The 20,802-nt window shown below is 37.1% G+C and overlaps 1 protein-coding gene across 2 annotated transcripts in view; it reads right to left on the reverse strand.

Moving 5' to 3' along the window:
- LOC124794916 (galactosylgalactosylxylosylprotein 3-beta-glucuronosyltransferase I-like) overlaps positions 1–20,802 on the reverse strand; it is a 47,299-nt gene that overhangs the window by 19,660 nt on the left and 6,837 nt on the right. The window contains exons 2-6 of one of the 2 annotated variants that reach the window (XM_047258619.1): positions 13,385–13,458; positions 9,832–9,941; positions 9,165–9,318; positions 8,835–8,981; positions 6,351–6,647 (exon numbers count right to left, since the gene is read on the reverse strand). In XM_047258619.1, coding sequence (XP_047114575.1) covers positions 6,351–6,647; positions 8,835–8,981; positions 9,165–9,318; positions 9,832–9,941; positions 13,385–13,458 — 782 coding nt within the window. The remainder of the gene's footprint in view (positions 1–6,350; positions 6,648–8,834; positions 8,982–9,164; positions 9,319–9,831; positions 9,942–13,384; positions 13,459–20,802) is intronic. The other variant, XM_047258620.1, reaches the window with a different exon arrangement.

Raw genomic sequence — 20,802 nt, forward strand, 5'->3', positions numbered from 1 at the left:
CATCATCATCATCCCCGTGGAGGCCCGGGAAAAAAATAGGCCTCCGGTATGTTCTTACAGTCGTAAAAGGCGACGAAAAGAACAAACCACTAATAGGGCTAACCCCCCTTTTAGTGTGATTAGTTGGTTCAGGACAGAACTAATGAAGCCTCGGACAAGCGCCGTCATGGTCGGAGACGACACTTGAACCCTATGCCCGTCCACAATGGTAACGACACTGCTAGCCCCACGGCAAATGATTTAAATCCAAATAGAGGTGTTTTGCAGGATATGCTTCCTGCAACCACTCTAGAAGGGAAACAAAGAGAGGATGAGATGGTCAGATGAAGTTAAGAGACACCTCATGTTCTGTTATTACCAAGCAACAAACTTAGGAACGAACACAACTGGATACATATCACAAGTATACACCACATTTATTACCAGATACCCAGAATTAAAATTTTTAACTGAACAATGACTAGCTGATCAGATTCGTGTAGTAATCAAAAATAACAGGATACCCCAGTCAGAATTAGAAAACATCAAACAACAAGTACAACAAATACTGGAACAAAATAATGTGCAATCAGAAGAAGAAAATATAGCAATGGACAAACATTCCAGAGCAAACAAACAAAGAACAACACGCATCAGTTAAACAGTCAGAGGAAAATGAAATCTAAAGACAGCCACCAGAACGAGCACAAATAGAACATGAAGTGACACACACGTTAGATATAGAAGAAAAATTTCAGGTGACGTATATAGAATACAAAGAGACAAATACAGACATTAGGCCATTCTTGCATAGACCACCAAATAACCCACAAGTCGAAACAACAATAACAACTATCAACACAATCATACACAACAAAATAAATGAAAATACAAATATGGAAGAGTTACAACTACTGGTTTACGTAGAAGCACTCACTCAATACACTAAATATACACACTAGGCAGAGATCAGAACCAACCAACACACAGAAGAAACCCACAAAACCAGCATGGCAACACAGGCTACAGATCAGAATAGAAAAACTGAGGAAAGACATCGGACAGCTAACACAATTTATAAGAAACTAAATGAAGCAGAAATTGCAAGCATTGGCCAAACGACTTAGAAGATACAAAAAAAGTGAAAATAGAAGGAAACAAAACCAAACATTCATTCAACACAAACCAAAAGAAATTTTACCAGACAATAGATAACACACACATTAAAGTAGACAATCCACCGAACATAACAGACGTGGAACACTTCTGGAGCAACATATGGTCAAACCCGGTACAGCGTAACAGGCATGCATGGTGGATACAAGCAGAAACAGACACATACAAGATGATACCACAAATGTCTGAAGTGATAATTTTGCAACATGAAGTCACCCAAGCAATAAATTCTACGCACAATTGGAAAGCCCCTGGAAATGATAAAATACCAAATTTCTGGCTAAAGAAGTTCACCTGAACACATTCACATCTAACTAAATCATTTAACAGTTACATTGCAGACCCATACACAGTCCCTGATACACTTACACACAAGGAATAACTTATCTGAAACCTAAAGATCAAGCAGACACAGCAAACCCAGCTAAATATCGCCTCATAACATGCCTACCAACAATATACGAAATATATAATCTTATGCAAACCTTATTCTTTCCAACGAGAGTGCAAGGGAATAGTAGAACAACCATAGACAACATTTTTGTTCATTCCTCATTATTAGAAGGGCATTCTGTTAGCGGAAAGGTGAATGGCCTTTCAGATCATGATGCACAAACTAACTCTAAAAGATTTTTGTGCTGCAACACATGTTAAATATAGTTATCAACTGTGTAGGAAAGCTGATCCAGTTGCTGTAGAGACCTTTGTACACCTCATCAAGGAACAAGAGTGGCAAGATGTCTATAGCGCTGATACAGTAGACGATAAATATAACGCTTTTCTCAAGACTTTTCTCGTGCTCTTTGAAACTTGCTTTCCGTTAGAACGTTCAAAACAGGGTACTAGCACAAACAGGCAGCCTGGGTGGCTGACTAGAGGGATTATAATATCTTGTAGAACAAAGTGGCAATTACATCAAAATGTTAGAAACAGTCAAAATCTAAATGTAGCAGCCCATTACAAACAGTATTGTAAGGCGCTTAAAAATGTTATTACGACGGCAAAAAGTAAGTGGTATGCAGATAGAATAGCTAAGTCTCAGGATAAAATTAAAACCATATGGTCAGTCGTAAAGGAAGTGGCTGGTCTGCAGAGACAGGTCGAGGATATAGAATCGGTGCGTAGTGGGAATGTTCGTGTTACTGATAATTCGCATATATGTACAGTATTTAATAATCGCTTTCTGAATATAGCAGGTGAACTAAATAGAAACATAGTCCCAACAGGAAATCATATAGCGTTCGTAGAAAAAAGTGTTCCGAGACTGTTACCTGAAATGCTCCTCCATGATACTAACAAGAGGGAGATTGACTTAATAATTAAATCACTAAAGACCAAGAACTCTCATGGATATGATGGGGTATCTAGCAGAATACTGAAGTATTGTTTTGTGTATGTTAGCCCAGTACTTAGCCATATCTGTAACTTTTCCTTTAGGACTGGTCGGTTTCCTGACCGATTAAAGTATTCTGTAGTGAAGCCACTTTATAAAAAGGGAGACAGGGATAATGTTGGCAACTTTAGACCTATTTCCATGCCATCGGTGTTTGCTAAAGTTATCGAGAAGGTTGTATATACAAGGTTACTGGAGCATTTAAATTCACATAATTTGCTGTCAAATGTACAGTTTGGTTTTAGAAATGGTTTAACAACTGAAAATGCTATATTCTCTTTTCTCTGTGAGGTTGTGGATGGATTAAATAAAAGGTTGCGAACGCTAGGTGTTTTCTTTGATTTAACGAAGGCTTTTGGCTGTGTTGACCACAAAATATTACTGTAGAAGTTGGACCATTATGGAGTAAGGGGAGTAACTTACAATTGGTTCGCCTCTTACTTTAAGAACAGAAAGCAGAAGGTAATTCTCCGCAATATTGAGAGTGGTAGTGATGTTCAGTCGCAATGGGGCACTGTTAAGAGGGGCGTTCCCCAAGGGTCGGTGCTGGGGCCGCTGCTGTTTCTTATTAATATAAATGATATGCCTTTTAGTATTACAGGTGATTCAAAAATATTTCTGTTTGCTGATGACACCAGCTTGGTAGTGAAGGATCTTGTGTGTAATGCTGAAACAGTATCAAATAGTGTAGGTCATGAAATATGTTTGTGGCTTGTGGAAAATAATTTGATGCTAAATCACAGTAAGACTCAGTTTTTACAGTTTCTAACTCACAATTCAACAAGAACCAATATTTTGATCATACAGAATGGGCATATTATAAGCGAGACAGAACAGTTCAAGTTCCTAGGCGTTCAGTTACATAGTAAGCTGTTGTGGAAAGCCCATGTCCAGGATCTTGTTCAGAAACTAAATGCTGCTTTATTTACCATTAGAACAATATCTGAAATAAGTGACAGTTCAACACGAAAAATAGTCTACTTCGCATATTTTCCTACGCTTATGTCGTATGGTATTATTTTTTGGGGTAATTCTTCTGATTCAAAAAGGGTATTTTTGGCTCCAAAACGGGCTGTTCGAGCTATATGTGGTGCACGTTCGAGAACCTCTTGTCGACCCTATTCAATAGTCTGGGAATTCTGACATTGCCCTCACAGTATATATTTTCTTTAATGTAGTTGTTTGTTATTAGCAATATTAGCCTATTCCCAAAAGTTAACAGCTTTCACTCAGTTAATACCAGGCAGAAATCAAATCTGTATTTGGAATGCACTTTGTTGACTCTTGTGCAGAAAGGAGTGCAGTATTCTGCTGCATCCATTTTCAATAAGCTACCAAAAGAACTCTAAAATCTTAGCAGTAGCCCAAAGTCCTTTAAGTCTAAACTGAAGAGTTTCCTCATGGCTCACTGCTTCTATTCTGTCGAGGAGCTCCTGGAAGAGCTAAAAAATTAAGCAAATTCCAGTGTTACATTGTTGATTTTCCTTATTTAAACTTACGACTTGTTGCCTGAATATGTTTTTTATATTTCATTTTATCTGTTTCTACTATCATGTTATAATTTCATGTATTGACTCGTTCCATGACCATGGAGACTTCTCCTTAATTTGGTCCCACGGAACAATAAATAAATAAAAAATAAATTAACTTCAGTCATTACACAGAAATTAATGACACATACAACACAGAACAAAATTATAAATGAAGAACAAAAAGGCTCCTGCAAAGGAGCACGAGGATTTAAAGAGCAACTGATAATAGATGCAGAGGTGACATATCAAGCTAAAACTAAACAAAGGTCACTGCACTACACATACATTGATTACCAAAAAGCTTTTGATAGTGTACCCCACTCATGGTTACTACAAATATTGGAAATATACAAAGTAGATCCTAAATTGATACAGTTCCTAAACATAGTAATGAAAAATTGGAAACCACACTTAATATCCAAACAAATTCAAATAATATTACATCACAGGCAATACAGATTAAGTGTGGAATATACCAAGGAGACTCATTAAGTCCTTTTTGGTTCTGCCTTGCTCTGAACCCACTATCCAACATGCTAAATGATACAAATTATGGATACAGTATTACTGGAACATACCAACACAAAGTCACACATTTGCTATACATGGATGATCTAAAACTACTGGCAGCAACAAATCAGCAACTCAACCTATTACTAAAGATAACAGAAGTATTCAGCAATGATATAAAAATGGCTTTTGGAACAGACAAATGTAAGAAAAATAGCATTGTCAAGGGAAAACACACTAAACAAGAAGATTACATATTGGATAACCACAGTGACTGCATAGAAGCGATGGAAAAAACAGATGCCTATAAATATCTAGGATACAGACAAAAAATAGGAATAGATAATACAAATATTAAAGAAGAACTAAAAGAAAAATAGAGACAAAGACTAACAAAAATACTGAAAACAGAACTGACAGAAAGAAACAAGACAAAAGCTATAAATACTTATGATATACCAATATTGACCTACTCATTTGGAGTAGTGAAATGGAGTAACACAGACCTAGAAGCACTCAATACACTTACATGATCACAATGCCACAAATATAGAATACATCACATACATTCAGCAACTGAAAGATTCACATTAAGCAGAAAGGAAGGAGGAAGGGGATTTATCGACATAGAAACCTACATTATGGACTGGTAGACAATTTAAGAAAATTCTTACTAGAACGAGCAGAAACTAGCAAAATACACAAAGCAATACATCGGCTACACCACTGCAATTTCATAACAACTTGTACAACCCTTTAGATCACATAACATCAACAGATACGAAGAAAGTAAATTGGAAAAAGAAAACACTACATGGCAAGCACCCGTATCATCTAACACAGCCACACATTGATCGAGACGCATCCAACACATGGCTAAGAAAAGTCAATATATATAGTGAGACGGAAGGGTTCATGATTGCAATACAGGATCAAACAATAAACACCAGATATAACAGCAAACATATTATTAAAGATCCCAATACCACAACAGATAAATGCAGACTTTGCAAACAAATAGAAACAGTAGATCACATCATAAGCAGATGTACAATACTAGCAAACACAGAATACCCCAGGAGACATGAAAATGTAGCAAAAATAATACATCAACAACTTGCCATACAACAAACTAATAAAACAACACGTTCCCACATACAAGTATGCACCACAAAATGTACTGGAGAATGATGAATACAAATTATACTGGAACAGAACCATTATAACAGATAAAACAACAACAACACATAACACATCTGACATCATACTCACCAATAAAAAGATGAAATTAACACAACTAATTGAAATATCCATACCCAATACAACAAAAACACAGAAGAAAACAGGAGAAAAAAATCGAAAAATACATCCAAATGCCTGAGGAAGTCAAGGACATTTGGCATCTGGATAAAGTTGACATTATACCAATTATACTATCAGCTACAGGAGTCATACCACACAATATCCACCAGTACATCAAAGCAATACAGCTACATCCAAACGTATATATACAACAACAGAAATCTGTAATTATTGATACATGTTCAATTACCCGAAAGTTCCTAAATGCAATGTAACATATACCGTACAGTTAAAAGGAAGTCACGCTTGATCAAGGTCCGCGTCACTTTCCATTTTTAACCAGAAATAATGTCTGAGAAAAGGATAATAATAATAATAATAATAATAATAATAATAATAATAATAATAATAATAATATGTATATACATGCTTACAACAAAAGATGCTGTATTAAATACCTTTGTACATCTGTCTGCTTTGGGTTCGAGCTCATCCCAGGAATTCACTAGATGTCTCAACAGTTCACTTTCTTGAAACCCTCTTTCCACATTGTAGGAGAATTTTGCTTGAGGTTTGCTGAGGAAAAACCTGAGATTAACACCAAACCCTGCCATGTCGACTGGGAAGGGACGGTCTGGCCGCCACATGCTGTTCCATCCGACTACATGGCCTGTCTCGTTGAGAAGAGGACGCTCCACCATGAGACCTCCCACCAGGCCCACCGGCCACACACTCACACGCTCAGTGCGTCGCATCTGAAACAGTGCCAACAAACCTCTATCATCACAACTCCACATCCCTACAGTAAACTAATATCATATTTTTTTGAAATTTACTTTCATATTACAATTTTGTAGTAGATGTTGAAATCACTTTACAGGCTGTTTTCAAATTCTTATTATCTGAAAGTAATTTATGTTTTGTTAATTCCTTGACTGTAGTAAGTAGAAGAATCAATATTTGCGTTAACAAACTACTCTGTAACTAGGGAGTAATTAATTTGACAAACTGAATAAACTGGATGACAAACTGGCACAATAGCAATCATGATGATTTAGCCCTGAACTGGTCACATCTGTTCTGTATGACTTAAATGCTTATTCTTTTGTTATTAACTTGTCTTATGCCCTTTCAGGAAATTGATGTTTCTCATAGGCAAGGGAACTGTGGCAGAGGTGCTATGAACTCATCAAAAGCCTGACAGCCAACTAACATTTAAAAATAAATTAAAAGAATTTCTAGATGACAACTCCTCCTACTCATTGGCTGAATTTTTTTTATATAAATTAAGGGAAAAAATAACAACAACAGCTTAAACATTAGTGTCAAGCAATATTTTGTGTAATGTAATATCTTGTACACACATCTTTTATTAACCTGACACGTTCCACATCATTACGAAGTGTCGTATTCATGATCTATGGAACAAGTATTAATCTAATCTAATCTCTAATCTGAATAGCCATTCTGATGAATATCAGAAGATGGAGATGACAAAGTTGAAGTAAGTGAATGTAATCCGAACTTGGATGTGAGTGCCTCCTCAACTAACAAATCTTCAAGTTCATTTGTTACTAACACTTGCCACATAAGGAATGATGGGAAGACTATATGGTAAATGGAACCAATTTGTCATGAGGTGAGAAAGAAAGACTATCATTTCTTACAAGCCTCGTACATTATGACTGGCTAAAGCAGTCAAGTTTCCATGGACTTTGATGATAAATTAATGGGTGGCACTGTAATGTATGGATACACTCTTGACTAAAGTTCGTGGACTGTTTGTTGGGTCTCTTCTGCTATGTGTGGGACTTTACAAAGCTTGTGAAGTATACATGGACATGACATTAACCGTTACAATTCCATATGGAAGATTCCTGGTTTTATAGCTCCATATTTGCTCTGATTATTTAACATTAGAAAAGAAAAGCTGTCAAGTTTCCTACTGTGTGTAAAGGTATTGTGCCATTGCAAGATTGATATTTGAATGTGCATACTGTTTGAGATTATGAGCCAGTGAACTAGCTGTTCATTAAATTTTGGGGACAGTGTGTACTGCATTCAGAAGTTTGAGATAAGTGAGAGACTGGTAAAAATGACAAAACTGTTCAGATGAGTTTTGATGACTCATGCACAAGACAAAAAGAATACCATTAAATGAGCGTTAACCATTCTAATCTGTTATGTACTGTGGATAGTTTAAGGCATGTAGAACAAGGATGTGCATAGTACTACAATTCACTGTTTAACATAAAAATATGAGTACACCATTGAACAAAGAGAAAGCTAATGAAACTTTTAACAGGGTAAACAGAGACTTAACTGGCTATGAATTGAAACTAACTGCATACAATTAACTGTGTGATAGAAGCTGACAAGAAACTAATCTCAAGTGAGTTTGAACAATACATCAGTCATCTTAATGAAATCATTCAGATTACCTTTTCATTAGGATAATGCACACTAAAGAGAGAGCATGAACAATCTAACTGAATGTGACCTGTTTGAAAGCTATCTTTTTTTCCTTGTGCCTTTCTCCTGCAACAACACCACAGAACTGATGTGGTGATTAAGGGTGTTGGCATACATGGTTTAATAGATGGTCGGATGCCCTCCTTGTTGCCACCCTTTTTACTCCCCTGGATAGAATGTGTGTACCCTAACAGTTTGCATGAAGTTTCATGTGAAAAGGGGGGAGGGGTGACGTTGAAAGTTTTCTAAATGTTTGTGCCCATTCTGGAAGCGGCACTTTAACACGCACCCCACGCATGGCTATCCATGTGAGTTCCTGTTACTGAGCTACCTATTTCCACTTGTACCATTTTCTTTCTGTTATTTCCTGCTCCCCTATTGTAGATTCATTCTTTTTAAGCATACACAGTAGTATAAAGCAACTGGATAAAAGAGATTTCTGAACTAATGAAAGAGTTACAATTTATCACCTCATCAAAGATCTCCAAACTGTAAGTGTTGTCGTCATCAGCAAAGAAGAGAACACCACTTTCATTAGTAGCAGCCAAATTGTTACGGATCCACTCCAGTGCTGTATTGCGCTGCAAGACACCACGATGCTTCTTCCAGTTGGGTTCCTAAATTCATAAAAGTAAGTGATATAGTTTCAATTTTAATTACAATATAGGCAGTGTGTTTAATATAGGGCAGCATGAAAGAGGAGATAACAGTATGAAGATATCCTCTTGCAAGCAAAGTAAAAATTTAAATGTGGTTTCCAAATTTACAAACATTCCTCTCTCTTTAAATAGTTTATATACCTTTTGCTTCCATCGAGTAGGAGTTGAAGCTGCTAGATGTGTGTAGGGAATACCAGTCTTCATAAGAAAAACTTTAACAAGATTAGTTTTATGATCAGAGTCTTCAATTACAATCCAATGAATGCGAGGAACAAGCATTAGAGTGTGAGAAAATCTGCAATAAACAAATGGATATTGTAGTATGCACAAATAAAGGAAATAATATTTTCAAAAGAGAAAACTCTGCTGCTACACTCCACAAGAACTAGCTACCTATGACCCTTCCTTAGTTAACAAGCTTGCAGTCTATACAATGATAATGAAAATTATAAAAGCTGGAATAAAGACTAGAAATTACAGTCATTTACAGTCTTCCAATCGAATAAATAAATAAATAAATAGAAACTCATCATGTAACTATGAATGATCTCAAGAAGGGAAACTGCATGACACTGGTAATAAGATGATAAAACAGTGATTGATGGACTGAAAATTAGTGTAGGTTCTCTAAAGATTGCAGATTACTCTTTACTGATAACCATGTCCAGCTTTTGAAAAAGTTAGAGGCAATTGAAAAATATAATAGAAAATTGTGTTCACATTTTTTTAAATCCAAATTTGTCATCACAAACTTCTACCTATGTCTCAAACCTAGGACCAGAAATTTTCTGATTTATTCACAACTTACCGTGTTAATTCAGCCTTCTGTACAGGTCTTGAGTATGTTGGAGTAATCACATAAATTATTGGCAAGTCTGATTTTCCATCTGAAGAGCGTTTTACTGCAGGTTGTGTCAACTGCAATTATTTGCACAAGATAAACAGTTAGTGAAAGACTGTCATAAGTAACGATGGGAAATTGTTTCATGCAGCATAATGACAAATAAGTGGGGCCAACAATCTCAGTCAAAGGCAGATAACAGAATATCAGCTTTATGAAAGGAAGGCCTACTTCTTTCAACATCAAAGAAATAACTGGTAACAACTGAAATGATTAGAAATGTGAAAGCTAATAAATATGAACTGAACAAAAGTCCCACGCAAATACAACTGTCAGAAGTGTCTTTTTAGGAAATGTTAAGTAGTCATTTTTTAAGTTATCTCTGTCTCAGAACATTCACAAAATTTGTGGAACTGGTGTATAAGTTTATATTCTAATTCCAGCGCAATTTTCTTCACTCTTCATTATAATTGTGCAGAACAAAACAATATGCACCATTCCAAGATGAGCTTGAACTTGAAAAAAGTAGTGCTGTTTTTATTATGAAGAAGAAAAACTTTTACAGTGACATGCGAGTTCTTGTGATAGCTGTGAGTATGATGCAATGATATTCCAGTGATCATATTTGCCTCTTTTTATGAATAGAGCAGAATGTCCATTTGCAATCAGTTAACTCTTTGAAATGGACACGGCACCATTTACCATAATGAGGGCTCTCCGTTTTCTATGTAGCATGGGAAATAATGGAGAAATTTGTAAGGGCACAAATATCAATACCACTATAATGTATGAAATCTTACCCTTCACCTATCTTTCTGGACCCAGGATCACTTTTGGCATCTGCAGAAAAGATATGTATGCTGTTAGTCCTGTGAGATCAATTCACAGACTGAACATGTACAAGTTGGGGGTATGGATCCTGTTGGTGCGAATAAGAGCTCAAAGTATTTATTCTATAATTAGTATAATTAGTATTGAGCAATATGGATCACACATTTTTCTTTACAGTGATCAAATAGAATCTAAAACGGCAATAACTTCAGGTCAAAATGGAGGGAGGGAGAGAGAGAGAGAGAGAGAGAGAGAGAGAGAGAGAGAGAGTGAGAGTGTGTGTGTGTGTGTGTGTGTGTGCGCACGCGCGCGCATAAGTCTACTGAAATAATGCTGTTTTTATTATGGAGAAGAAAAACTTTTACAGGGACATGCTAGTCTTCTTACAGACATTTGTAAAGTAACAATTTTTGCAAGTAACTTTCAAATTTCTTGTTAGCCAACTCTCAGGCAGTGGTAATGTGTACAGTTTCACAGCAGTTTATTTAACCCTGTGGCGCATAGCGTCCACTACAGTGGACAGCTGTTAATGGTCGCTTCTTTGGCATTTTCAGTCAGTCCTGAGGCTGCAAATGCACACAGTTCACTGCGGTGGGTACTCCCTACTGGAGTTGTGTCCTCTATGCATTTGCAGCCTCGTGACTGATTGAAAACACTGTAGAATTGACCACTGAAAGTTGTCCACTGCAGTGAAATTCATGCAATGCAGGGTTAAAACATCTGTGACATTTGCTGTCTGGCATACTCTACATCCACAGTATTTCCATTTCTGGTACTGAAGCCATGAGCAGTGCCACTCCATGTCACACTCTGAGCATAATTTTTTACTGTAAGAAGGCAGGCTTTAATGAAGAGCAAATATAATGATTTCTTTGAAAATTGTGACATGTGTCAACTAACTGTAAAGCCTGTGGTGGTTTTGAGTGCTTTCCTTTGTCACATTATTTGACTTAGCTTCACCATAACAATTTCAGATTTCACTAGAAAATGGCTTCAATATAAAAGCCAAAATCGATTGTGAAGTAAAATAAAGACTTTTTGCAACTGGAGAGGTTATTCATCAATACAATACACAGACATGGAGCAGCAGCACTTTCCAAACATGGGGAAACTAATTGTTCAAGTTAATTTCCAGAAGTTTTACAGGATCATACGCATGAACTTTTTTTGACCAATGTATGGGCTTAGAAATAAATTTTGGTATAATTTATGATCGGTTTCTTGGCTTAGAGCCAGTTCACAGACTTTTGACCATTGTTTGTGTTATCTTCTTTATTGGCTCCAAACTACAATCAACGGCCACAAGAGTTTTGTTATCAGCATACGTAATACATTTTGTTGCAGACGAGGTGGTAAATCATTCACATAGGCACATGAAGAATAAAAAATGCCCAAGGACAGAACCCTATGGGACCACTCATTTGTCTGGATTTGTTTATCATGACTATGTCACCTGTTACATAAGTAAGTTCTGAGTAGAGACAGATTAAAGTGTCTGAGACCATGTCTTAAAAGCTTAGCTATTTGTATTGTTCTGTTCTTAAAATCCATGTACATCCAATCACCCTCTGATTTTACAAATACAGAAATGAAAATGATGCATGGAACTATGATCAATACACTAGTCACTACTCACTTTCTACTTCACATCTGCAAAGCAATGATATCAGAGTGAAATGTGGTAGAGAAGCAAAATAGTAACTGTATTAATAAGAGTAGTGTTCTTGACTAGACACAGAAATCAGCCTTTGAGGTAGACGCCAGTAGATTACATGGATTGCCCAAGATTTCCAGCCAAAAGAAACAGTGCAGTGGGGACTAAAACCAGATCAGTTGGAACAACACCTCTTATATAAGTATATGAAGACAAATATATTACATTTACTGTCACTGCACACTGAATGATGTATGCTTATCAGTTCAAAGAAGGCTGTTTTGTCAGTACAAATAAACACCCCCATTCCAAAAAAAGCTATTAATTAGTTGAAGTACTGTCCTCTCAGAAATGGTTTGCTTGCTTGCCTAACACACTATCCCATCTGCATATGAGCAATGTGTGTGTGTAGCTGTCCGCAAGCTAGCAAGTTCTCAGTTTTGTTGATGTACCTATTTATGACTTAATGCCTCTACTACCAGGCGAGTGTTACCTTTGTTCCTAAATTCATTTACATTTCTTTAACACACTGAAATTTGCTGATAACTATGCTTGAAAAGTGTATCTAAATACAAATGCAGGGAATATTCTTGAAGAAGGCTGTATGAGTCAAGATTAAATCAGCATTTCTCTACAGCATGAATGTGTAAATTATGTATTTGCATTTCGAAAACATCAATGTACAATACAGGAGACGTCTACGATTCAGTCCTGTGGCCAATATTTTCCTATCTATAGTTTCCCAATCATATACTGAAAGGACAGGAATCAACTTTGAGAAAATCGAAGGGTGCAAGCTGCAAGGATAATTTCACTGATATTACTTTGCAGACAATATTCCTCCAAACAAATGCAAGGGACAGCATTATGTGAATAACAACCAGCTTCAATGTTAAGGATAATGTGATACTTCAACTGTTTAATGAAAAGATGGTACTAAAATGAGTTCAGTTAATAACAGACTACAATGGTTCCCATATGCAGTTGCAAAAATAATGTAAATCTTATTACAATCCAAATACTTCTATTACTCACACTTCTTTGCAGTGCTATTGGCTCTCCCTTTTCAGAGTTTACTGGTGCTGATGCTGCAATAGGAAACCAAATAACTACTTCAATTAAAAATAAAGAGCTTCTGTTGTTTGTATCTGCAATTAAATGTGTCATTTACAAAATGAATTAAAATGAGCAGAAGTGCACATATTACAAGACATAAAATAATTATTACAATACATGACATCCTCCTCCTCTGCTTCTTTCCTATGCATTTTAGTGCACCACACATTTAATAATTTAATTCACTTTGTGACACTGTAAAACAATGTGACACTTATAACACAACTACACTGTATGTCTTGACAAATTTTTTGCCTGTCTGAAGTTAATTTATATTTGAAATAAACATGTTGTTAATATTGTTCTGTTATTGAGTTTGTAGACATTGATCCTATTTTAAGACACTGACCACAATGTGTGTGTATTTCAACATTATGCTATGATTTATTTTAGTGTGCTGTGTATGCTGGTACAAAACCTGCATATTGCTTGCACGATTTTCATACTAGGTACAGAACTTCCCATCTGTGACTAAGTTATTACGCCACTCCAAGGCAATATGGTACAACATTTGAATTTTCCTTTTTGTGTAGTGCAAATTACATTTGGTGTTTAAGTACATACATGTTGTACACTCATCTACTATGATTGTATTTTTAATAAGGAGACCATTACATGACTTTCAAACGTTGCCATGTGGATCATGACATATTGTAAGCATCGATAACAATTTTTATTTACAACAATGGACAACAAATTTAACATGGATAACAACATCCTTAATAGCTCCTAAGAGTAATATTAGCTTGACGAAAATGAAACCTAGAACAGTATACATAATTTAGGAGTACAGGAAGCCACTAACTGAATAGCATTTACAAGACACACAAGAGAAAGAAAACTTTCTAGCTTTCTGAATAAATGTAAACCAGAGCACACTGTAGAGATGTAAATATACATACTACTTCTGAGCTAAGTACATTAATCGGTCAAAGGTCTCTCTCTCCCTCCCCTCCCCCCCCCCCCCCCCATTGAAGTTTTGAAGTTAATACAATGTGCTGATGTGTTTGAAATGGAGCTCTTGTGTGTCAACCACAATCTTCACAGGCTGCATCATTCATACAGTCTGACTTAGTATCTTCAAAACATATGCATATTAAACATTCCATAATATGTATTACATCTAGCTTGAAGTGAAATGAACAGGTCATGATTTTTACTGTTTCTGGGGGTGAGGCACCTTCAAAAACAAAAAGGAATGATTCTGTGTTAGTCCTATTATCTTTCAGGCCTCACTGGACAAGAGCATGAAGCAAACTCCCAATCTTCCTAAAACTGACCTGCAATTCTTCATCTGTAAGGTCAGAACAATAACCTCAGACTTTGGGTACCAATGTAGGCACGTGCTGCTGAGTGTGAATTTTAGTGAAAGTTCCATCAGTTTAACATTTATTATCCTGAATTATCTGCAGAATAATCAAATGAATAAAATCGGTTTGGGTTCTAGACAAACGTAGGAAAACGAGAGGCAATACTAACCCTATGAATTATCGAAGAAAATAGATTTAAATAAGAAACCTATATTTATATCAATTGCAGATTTTCAAAAAGCTTTTCAAAATGTTCACCAGAAACCAGTCTTAAAAATTCTGAAGTTGAGACAAAATGCAAGGAGAAATCTAACTGCAGTTCTAAGAGTTGACTCACATGACAAAGTAGTCAGCGGGAAGAGAGTGAGACGGGCCTGCAGCCTGTTCTCACTGTAGGGCTTGGGAACATTGCTAGTATCCAGGCCTGAAGTAGTGTCATCTACAACAATTCTATACGATGTCACTCCTATTCCTGCATTAGTCAATGTATTGGAGCACACACTGAAATATGGCAGCTCTATTGTTTAACTGCACCAAGGAGGAAATGAGAGCAGTGATTCGCTTTTTGTTTATGGTAGGTGTTAAACCTGCAGAAATTATTCATCAAATGCAACTGCAGTGTGATGACAACTGTTTATTGTGAAGCTAGACTGACGAATGGATAGAGCACTTCAGTGATAAGGAAAGATCGGGAAGGTCATTGACAACAACTGAGGACATTTGGACAAAAACTGTGCCAGTCAGAACTAATGTGATGTGCTGTGAACTAAACTGAAACCTGCAATCAGTTCCAGACATTGAGAAAGGTGTGTCCTACAGCAAGATAACACACTGCCACATTCTTCCACACAGGCAGCTGAAACAATAAGGGAATTGGGATTTGAATTGCTGGAACACCTGTCACACAGTCCAGACCTAGCTCCAAGCAATTTCCATATGTTTGGACCACTGAAGGAAATGTTCAGGGGAAGATGATTTGCAGCTGATGCCGAAGTCATTGATACAGTGCAACCAAAAACCTGTTTTCCAGCAGAATAAAAAAACTTGTGAAACTTTGGACAAAGTGCGTTTAAGTGCAGGGAGGTTACGTAGAAAAATTATGTATGTTTCAGTTTTCTATCATTAAAATAAATATTCCTTTTCTCAATAGTCCTTTTACTTTTTGACTTCCCCTAGTATAGAGTCTTGAAAAGATGTTATACAATAAAGAGCAACAAAAGCAAAACAAGGTTAATGGAATGTAGTCTAAGCTAATTAAATTAGGTGATGCTGAAGGAATCAGATTAGGAAATAGGACTTTGAAATTAGAAGAACGATTTTGCTATTTGGAGAACAAAATAAATGACAGTGGCAGAAGTTAAAAGAGTATAAATGCAGACTGCCAATGGCAAGAAAAGAACTTCTACAAAAGAGAACTTTCTTAACTTCAAAAATAAATTCACGGTGGGGGGGAATGAGTGTGTCTGGAGTGTACACTGTACAGAAGTGAAACGCAACAGTTAAGACAAGAAGAGTATAGGAGCTTTTTAAATGTTATGCCACAGAAGAATGTTAAAAATTAAATGGGCAGATCAAATAATGGAATGAATAGATAGTGAACTGAGTTAGTAAAAAAACTTATTTATAGCACAATTGGAATGAAAAATGACAGACTGATAGGACATGTTGCAAAGCAATCAAGAAATTGTTAATTTGGTAATGGAAGGAAGTGTGGGGATAAATTTTGTAAAGGCAAGTGAAGGCTTGATTATAAAAAGCAGTTCCATATGGATGTAGGTTGTAGAAGTTTTACAGAGATGTACACTGAATGATTCTGATTGTTACATGCTACTCTAGGATGAAGAGGATGGCACACTGAAGGCAATCATTGTAGGACACATGAAACCAGTCATAAGACTAATGATAAAATTTAACCAGCCATGGCAAACCCATGACTTTCCTAAAGTATTGCCCTATAACACACATACGGCAAAATTAAATAGGAAGAAGGAAAAAAGAATAGACACGTCAGGGAGTACAGTTAGTTTAGCAATGACAAACAAGCACTGTATAATTTGCTAATACAATTATCACTGAAAATAAGCCAAACAACAGTAAGTTTTCTGCTACAGTAGTTTTATAAGTGATGCAGTAAAACTGTTCTGACTTGATAGAATCCTCTTCAATTTTCTTTTCAATCAGGTACTCGCTCAAGGCAATATTCACTGACATTCAAATAACATCAGCAAATGTGGATAAAATAATCTGGGGTTAGTAGCATTAGCTTGTAGCAGAGCGGTCGATACTGTTATTCTGGCAACACTGAGTGCAATTAAGTTCGTAATACTACTGGTCTGCTTCAAGAACTCTTGTCACTGTGATGGCACATTTCTCGAAATGTATGTTGTGATGATGGACTGATCTGTAACATAGTTCGATGTCTAGGGTAGGTGGAAAGGTGATTATACTGGTTGCAATTTGACAATGCCAGCTAATGCGTTATGACAATTATTTTTGTGTGTTGTGCAGTCCATAGTTCTATTTACATCCATGATGAAAACCAGTATTTCCCCATTGTTATCTGATATTTTCAGTTTTTTAATATGTTTTAAGGTGTTAATAACAGGAATTTTCTCAGTCAAATCATCCAAATTGTCTCATGGTCAGGATAATAGTTAAAATAAGTGTGACTGTGTGATGTTATAGTTGTTGTACAGGTTACACAGTGCCAACAAATAGTTGCCACACTGATATTGCCACTGGCCAAAGCTGATGGATCATTTCATTGCAAACTCTATGCAAGTGGTGAGCCAGCTCCCTCTCTCAACGACAGTTTGGAATAAGAATTACACATGGTGTCACTTCTAGACAGTGCTTGATCAGGGGGGAAATGGGGTTCCAGTACTGTGGGCTTTGAGGGTGTGTTTTGATATTTATGGTTCTTAATGTGTTATTTTAACACTTTTCTGTGCATTTTTAAAGAGAATACATCTCTCCATGTCCCAGATACCGTTCTCCACAGGATCCACAGACTATGACTAATGTAATGTAAATTTGCTTATTTCAAGTTATAGTGCTAGCACAATGTCAGTCTTGAGATTAAGTTAATACAGTAGATGGACTACAATGACTATAGCAGAATTCTCGGAGCATCTAACTAAGGCAATGCTAGAAATGGTTTATCAGTAGACATTTTAAGAGTCCTTCAAAGATATACAATGTGTGACCGGAAAGTTTCAAGAATGGGCTTCTAATTGTACAATGGTGGTACTTACATGCTACTGTGATGCATCTCCTTCAAAATAGTCCCCTTCTGAATGAACACATCAACTCCAACGGTGTTTCCACTTTTGGAAATATTCCAGGAAATTTTTTTCCTGCAGTGTGTTAAGGACGCTCTTCATATTTGCCTTGATGTTTTCAATCGAGTCAAGTCGCTTCCCTTTCAGTGAAAATTTCAACTTAGGAAACAGAAGTCCACAGGGGCCAAATCAGTGAATATGGCAGTTGTGGAAGCCCAGGAATTTTGAATTTGGTCAAAAATTCAACGATGGAGAAGGCCCCATAAGCTGAAGCACTGTCATGGTGTAGCACCCAACTCCTTTCTTTCCACAATGCAGGCCTTTTATTCCGCACCTTTTCGCGGAGACGCTCAAGGACACATTTGTAGTATTTCTGGTTAATTGTCTGTCCTCTAGGGGTAAATTAATGATGGACAGTACCAGTAGAATTGAAAAAAAATCACCAACATTGTCTTCACCTTTGACCGTCTTTGCTGTGCTTTCTTCATTTGTGGTGAACTTGGAGTCTTCCACTGCGAAGACTGCACTTTGGTTTCAGGATCATATCCATATACACACGATTTGTCACCTGTAATTACCCTATTTAACAAATTTGGGTCATTTTTAGTCTGATTAATCAGTTCTTGGCACATTTCAAGTCAGTATTGTCTCTAGTCACTTGACAACACTTTTGGAATGAATTTTGCCGACACTCGACGCATGTTCAGATCTTCAGTTAGAATTGACTGAACTGCGTAGAAACTTAAATTAAGTTCATCAGCCATCTCCCTAATTGTAAGTCTACGATCAGGGAGCACTAAGTCATGAACTTTGACAGCATTTTCATTCATTTTTGAGGTGGAAGGATGGCTGGACCACGGTTCATCTTCAAATGATTCGGGCCATTTTTAAATCTATTGAACCAGACAAAAACATTTGACTGGCTCATACAATTACCTCCAAAAGCTTTTTTAAATAGTTCATAAGTCTCGGAAGCTGATTTCTCGGTTTTAAAACAAAATTTCACACAAACTCGTTGCTCCGTTTTTATGTCCATTTACACGCAGACAGAATCCGCAAACAAGCCCTAACAGACCCGCATTCAACCAGCTGCCACAATGAACTGAATAAAAGAAATGCAGTTTCCTGTCAGATGGTGTTCAAGGACAAGGCAATGACTCCCTCCCCACCCTCTGTGTACCTGCCCGCCAACCCAGTAAGCAGTAGCAGATGCATTCTTCAAACTTTGCAGTCACACCTCTTATGTCAGAGAAATTGCACATTTATGGCATAAGATAAAAATAAGTCAGTATTACAAAACAGATAGTGGTATGTGAAGATAAAATGCAGTATCAGAAAAAAGTGTAACTTAATTTCAATGTTATGAAGTAAAACACATCATTATGATCGATACTTCCTGCAACTGAACAATGCTCCTGCGTAAACCATTTTATGCAGTCAGTCTTCCTTTTCTCTCCCAATTCAATTATCTTTCTTTCTCATTGACAGTCTACTGTATCTCTTCAACCACAATTGTCTCCTCTCCCTGTGTCCTTTGGGATGGTTTGCTCGTGGCTTTGAGCTCTAGACCAGCAAATTTTAACACATGGGTATAGTGGATGGGGGCAAGTGGGCGAATTTTTTCTCATTAAAGTTCACCAGTCTGATGGGGGCCAGACCCGACATGCCTACATATCACTGCCACTCTTTCTCACTTACCATCAGTCTCTCTTCCACTGTCACTGTCTCTCTGGTACTATTTCAGCGCAGGAAGTGGAAGAAGTGACAGCATTTTAAAGAGAAGCATATTTGCCTTTTTTGCACTCCGACAAGAGCATGTTTCAGCTGACTCCCTTCTTTTCTCTGTTATAGGAGGGGCAGTCAAATGAAAACTGAACTTCACCACAACACGACCATGGCACGATTCCATCCAACAGTAATCACCACACTCATTTAGAAATTTATCCCACTGGGAGACAAGATGACCAAGTCCTGTTTCATAGAATGTGATTACCCACTGACAGCCCCACAACCACACCCATTCTTGCATTGTTCACCCAAGTCTTTATTCAGGTCGCTGAATATTTGAAAATCACACGGTGAAAGATCCGGACCGTATGGAAGATGTTGCAGTGCTTCCCAACTGAATCACTGAAGTGTAGCCTTTGCCCAATTGGCAGTGTGGGAATGGGCATTATCATGCAACAGGATGATTCCATCTGACAAAATTCAGACAGCCTGAGGGCAAATGGCAAAGCCAACATTGGAAACTGTGCCACATTCCCCCTCCAGCCCCTTCCCCAAAAAAACCAAAGCTGTTCACAAAAGTTCTGGTAAGGTCATGATAACCTCCTCCTTTAATTGCAGGGTCCCTATGCCTGTTGAGATGGTTCAAATGGCTCTGAGCACTATGGGACTTAACATCTATGGTCATCAGTCCCCTAGAACTTAGAACTACTTAAACCTAACTAACCTAAGGACATCACACAACACCCAGTCATCACAAGGCAGAGGCCTGTTGAGATCCTCGAGATATTTTAATGCATGTGGTGATTACTTTTGAATAGAACCATTCCATGGTTCCACGGTGCTAGGTGTTCAGTTTTCATTTCACTGCCCCTTACACCAGAGAGTGCTGCTAACATATATAAAGTTCTGAATGTCTGTGAAGTTTTGACAGCTTGTCTATATACTCTGACACACACGAAGAAAAAATAAGCATGCATTGTATAGGGTTAAAACAAAACTCTCTCATCCAATTCAAGGT

Source organism: Schistocerca piceifrons, chromosome 4 (assembly GCF_021461385.2).
Source record: "Schistocerca piceifrons isolate TAMUIC-IGC-003096 chromosome 4, iqSchPice1.1, whole genome shotgun sequence".
NCBI lineage: Eukaryota > Metazoa > Arthropoda > Insecta > Orthoptera > Acrididae > Schistocerca > Schistocerca piceifrons.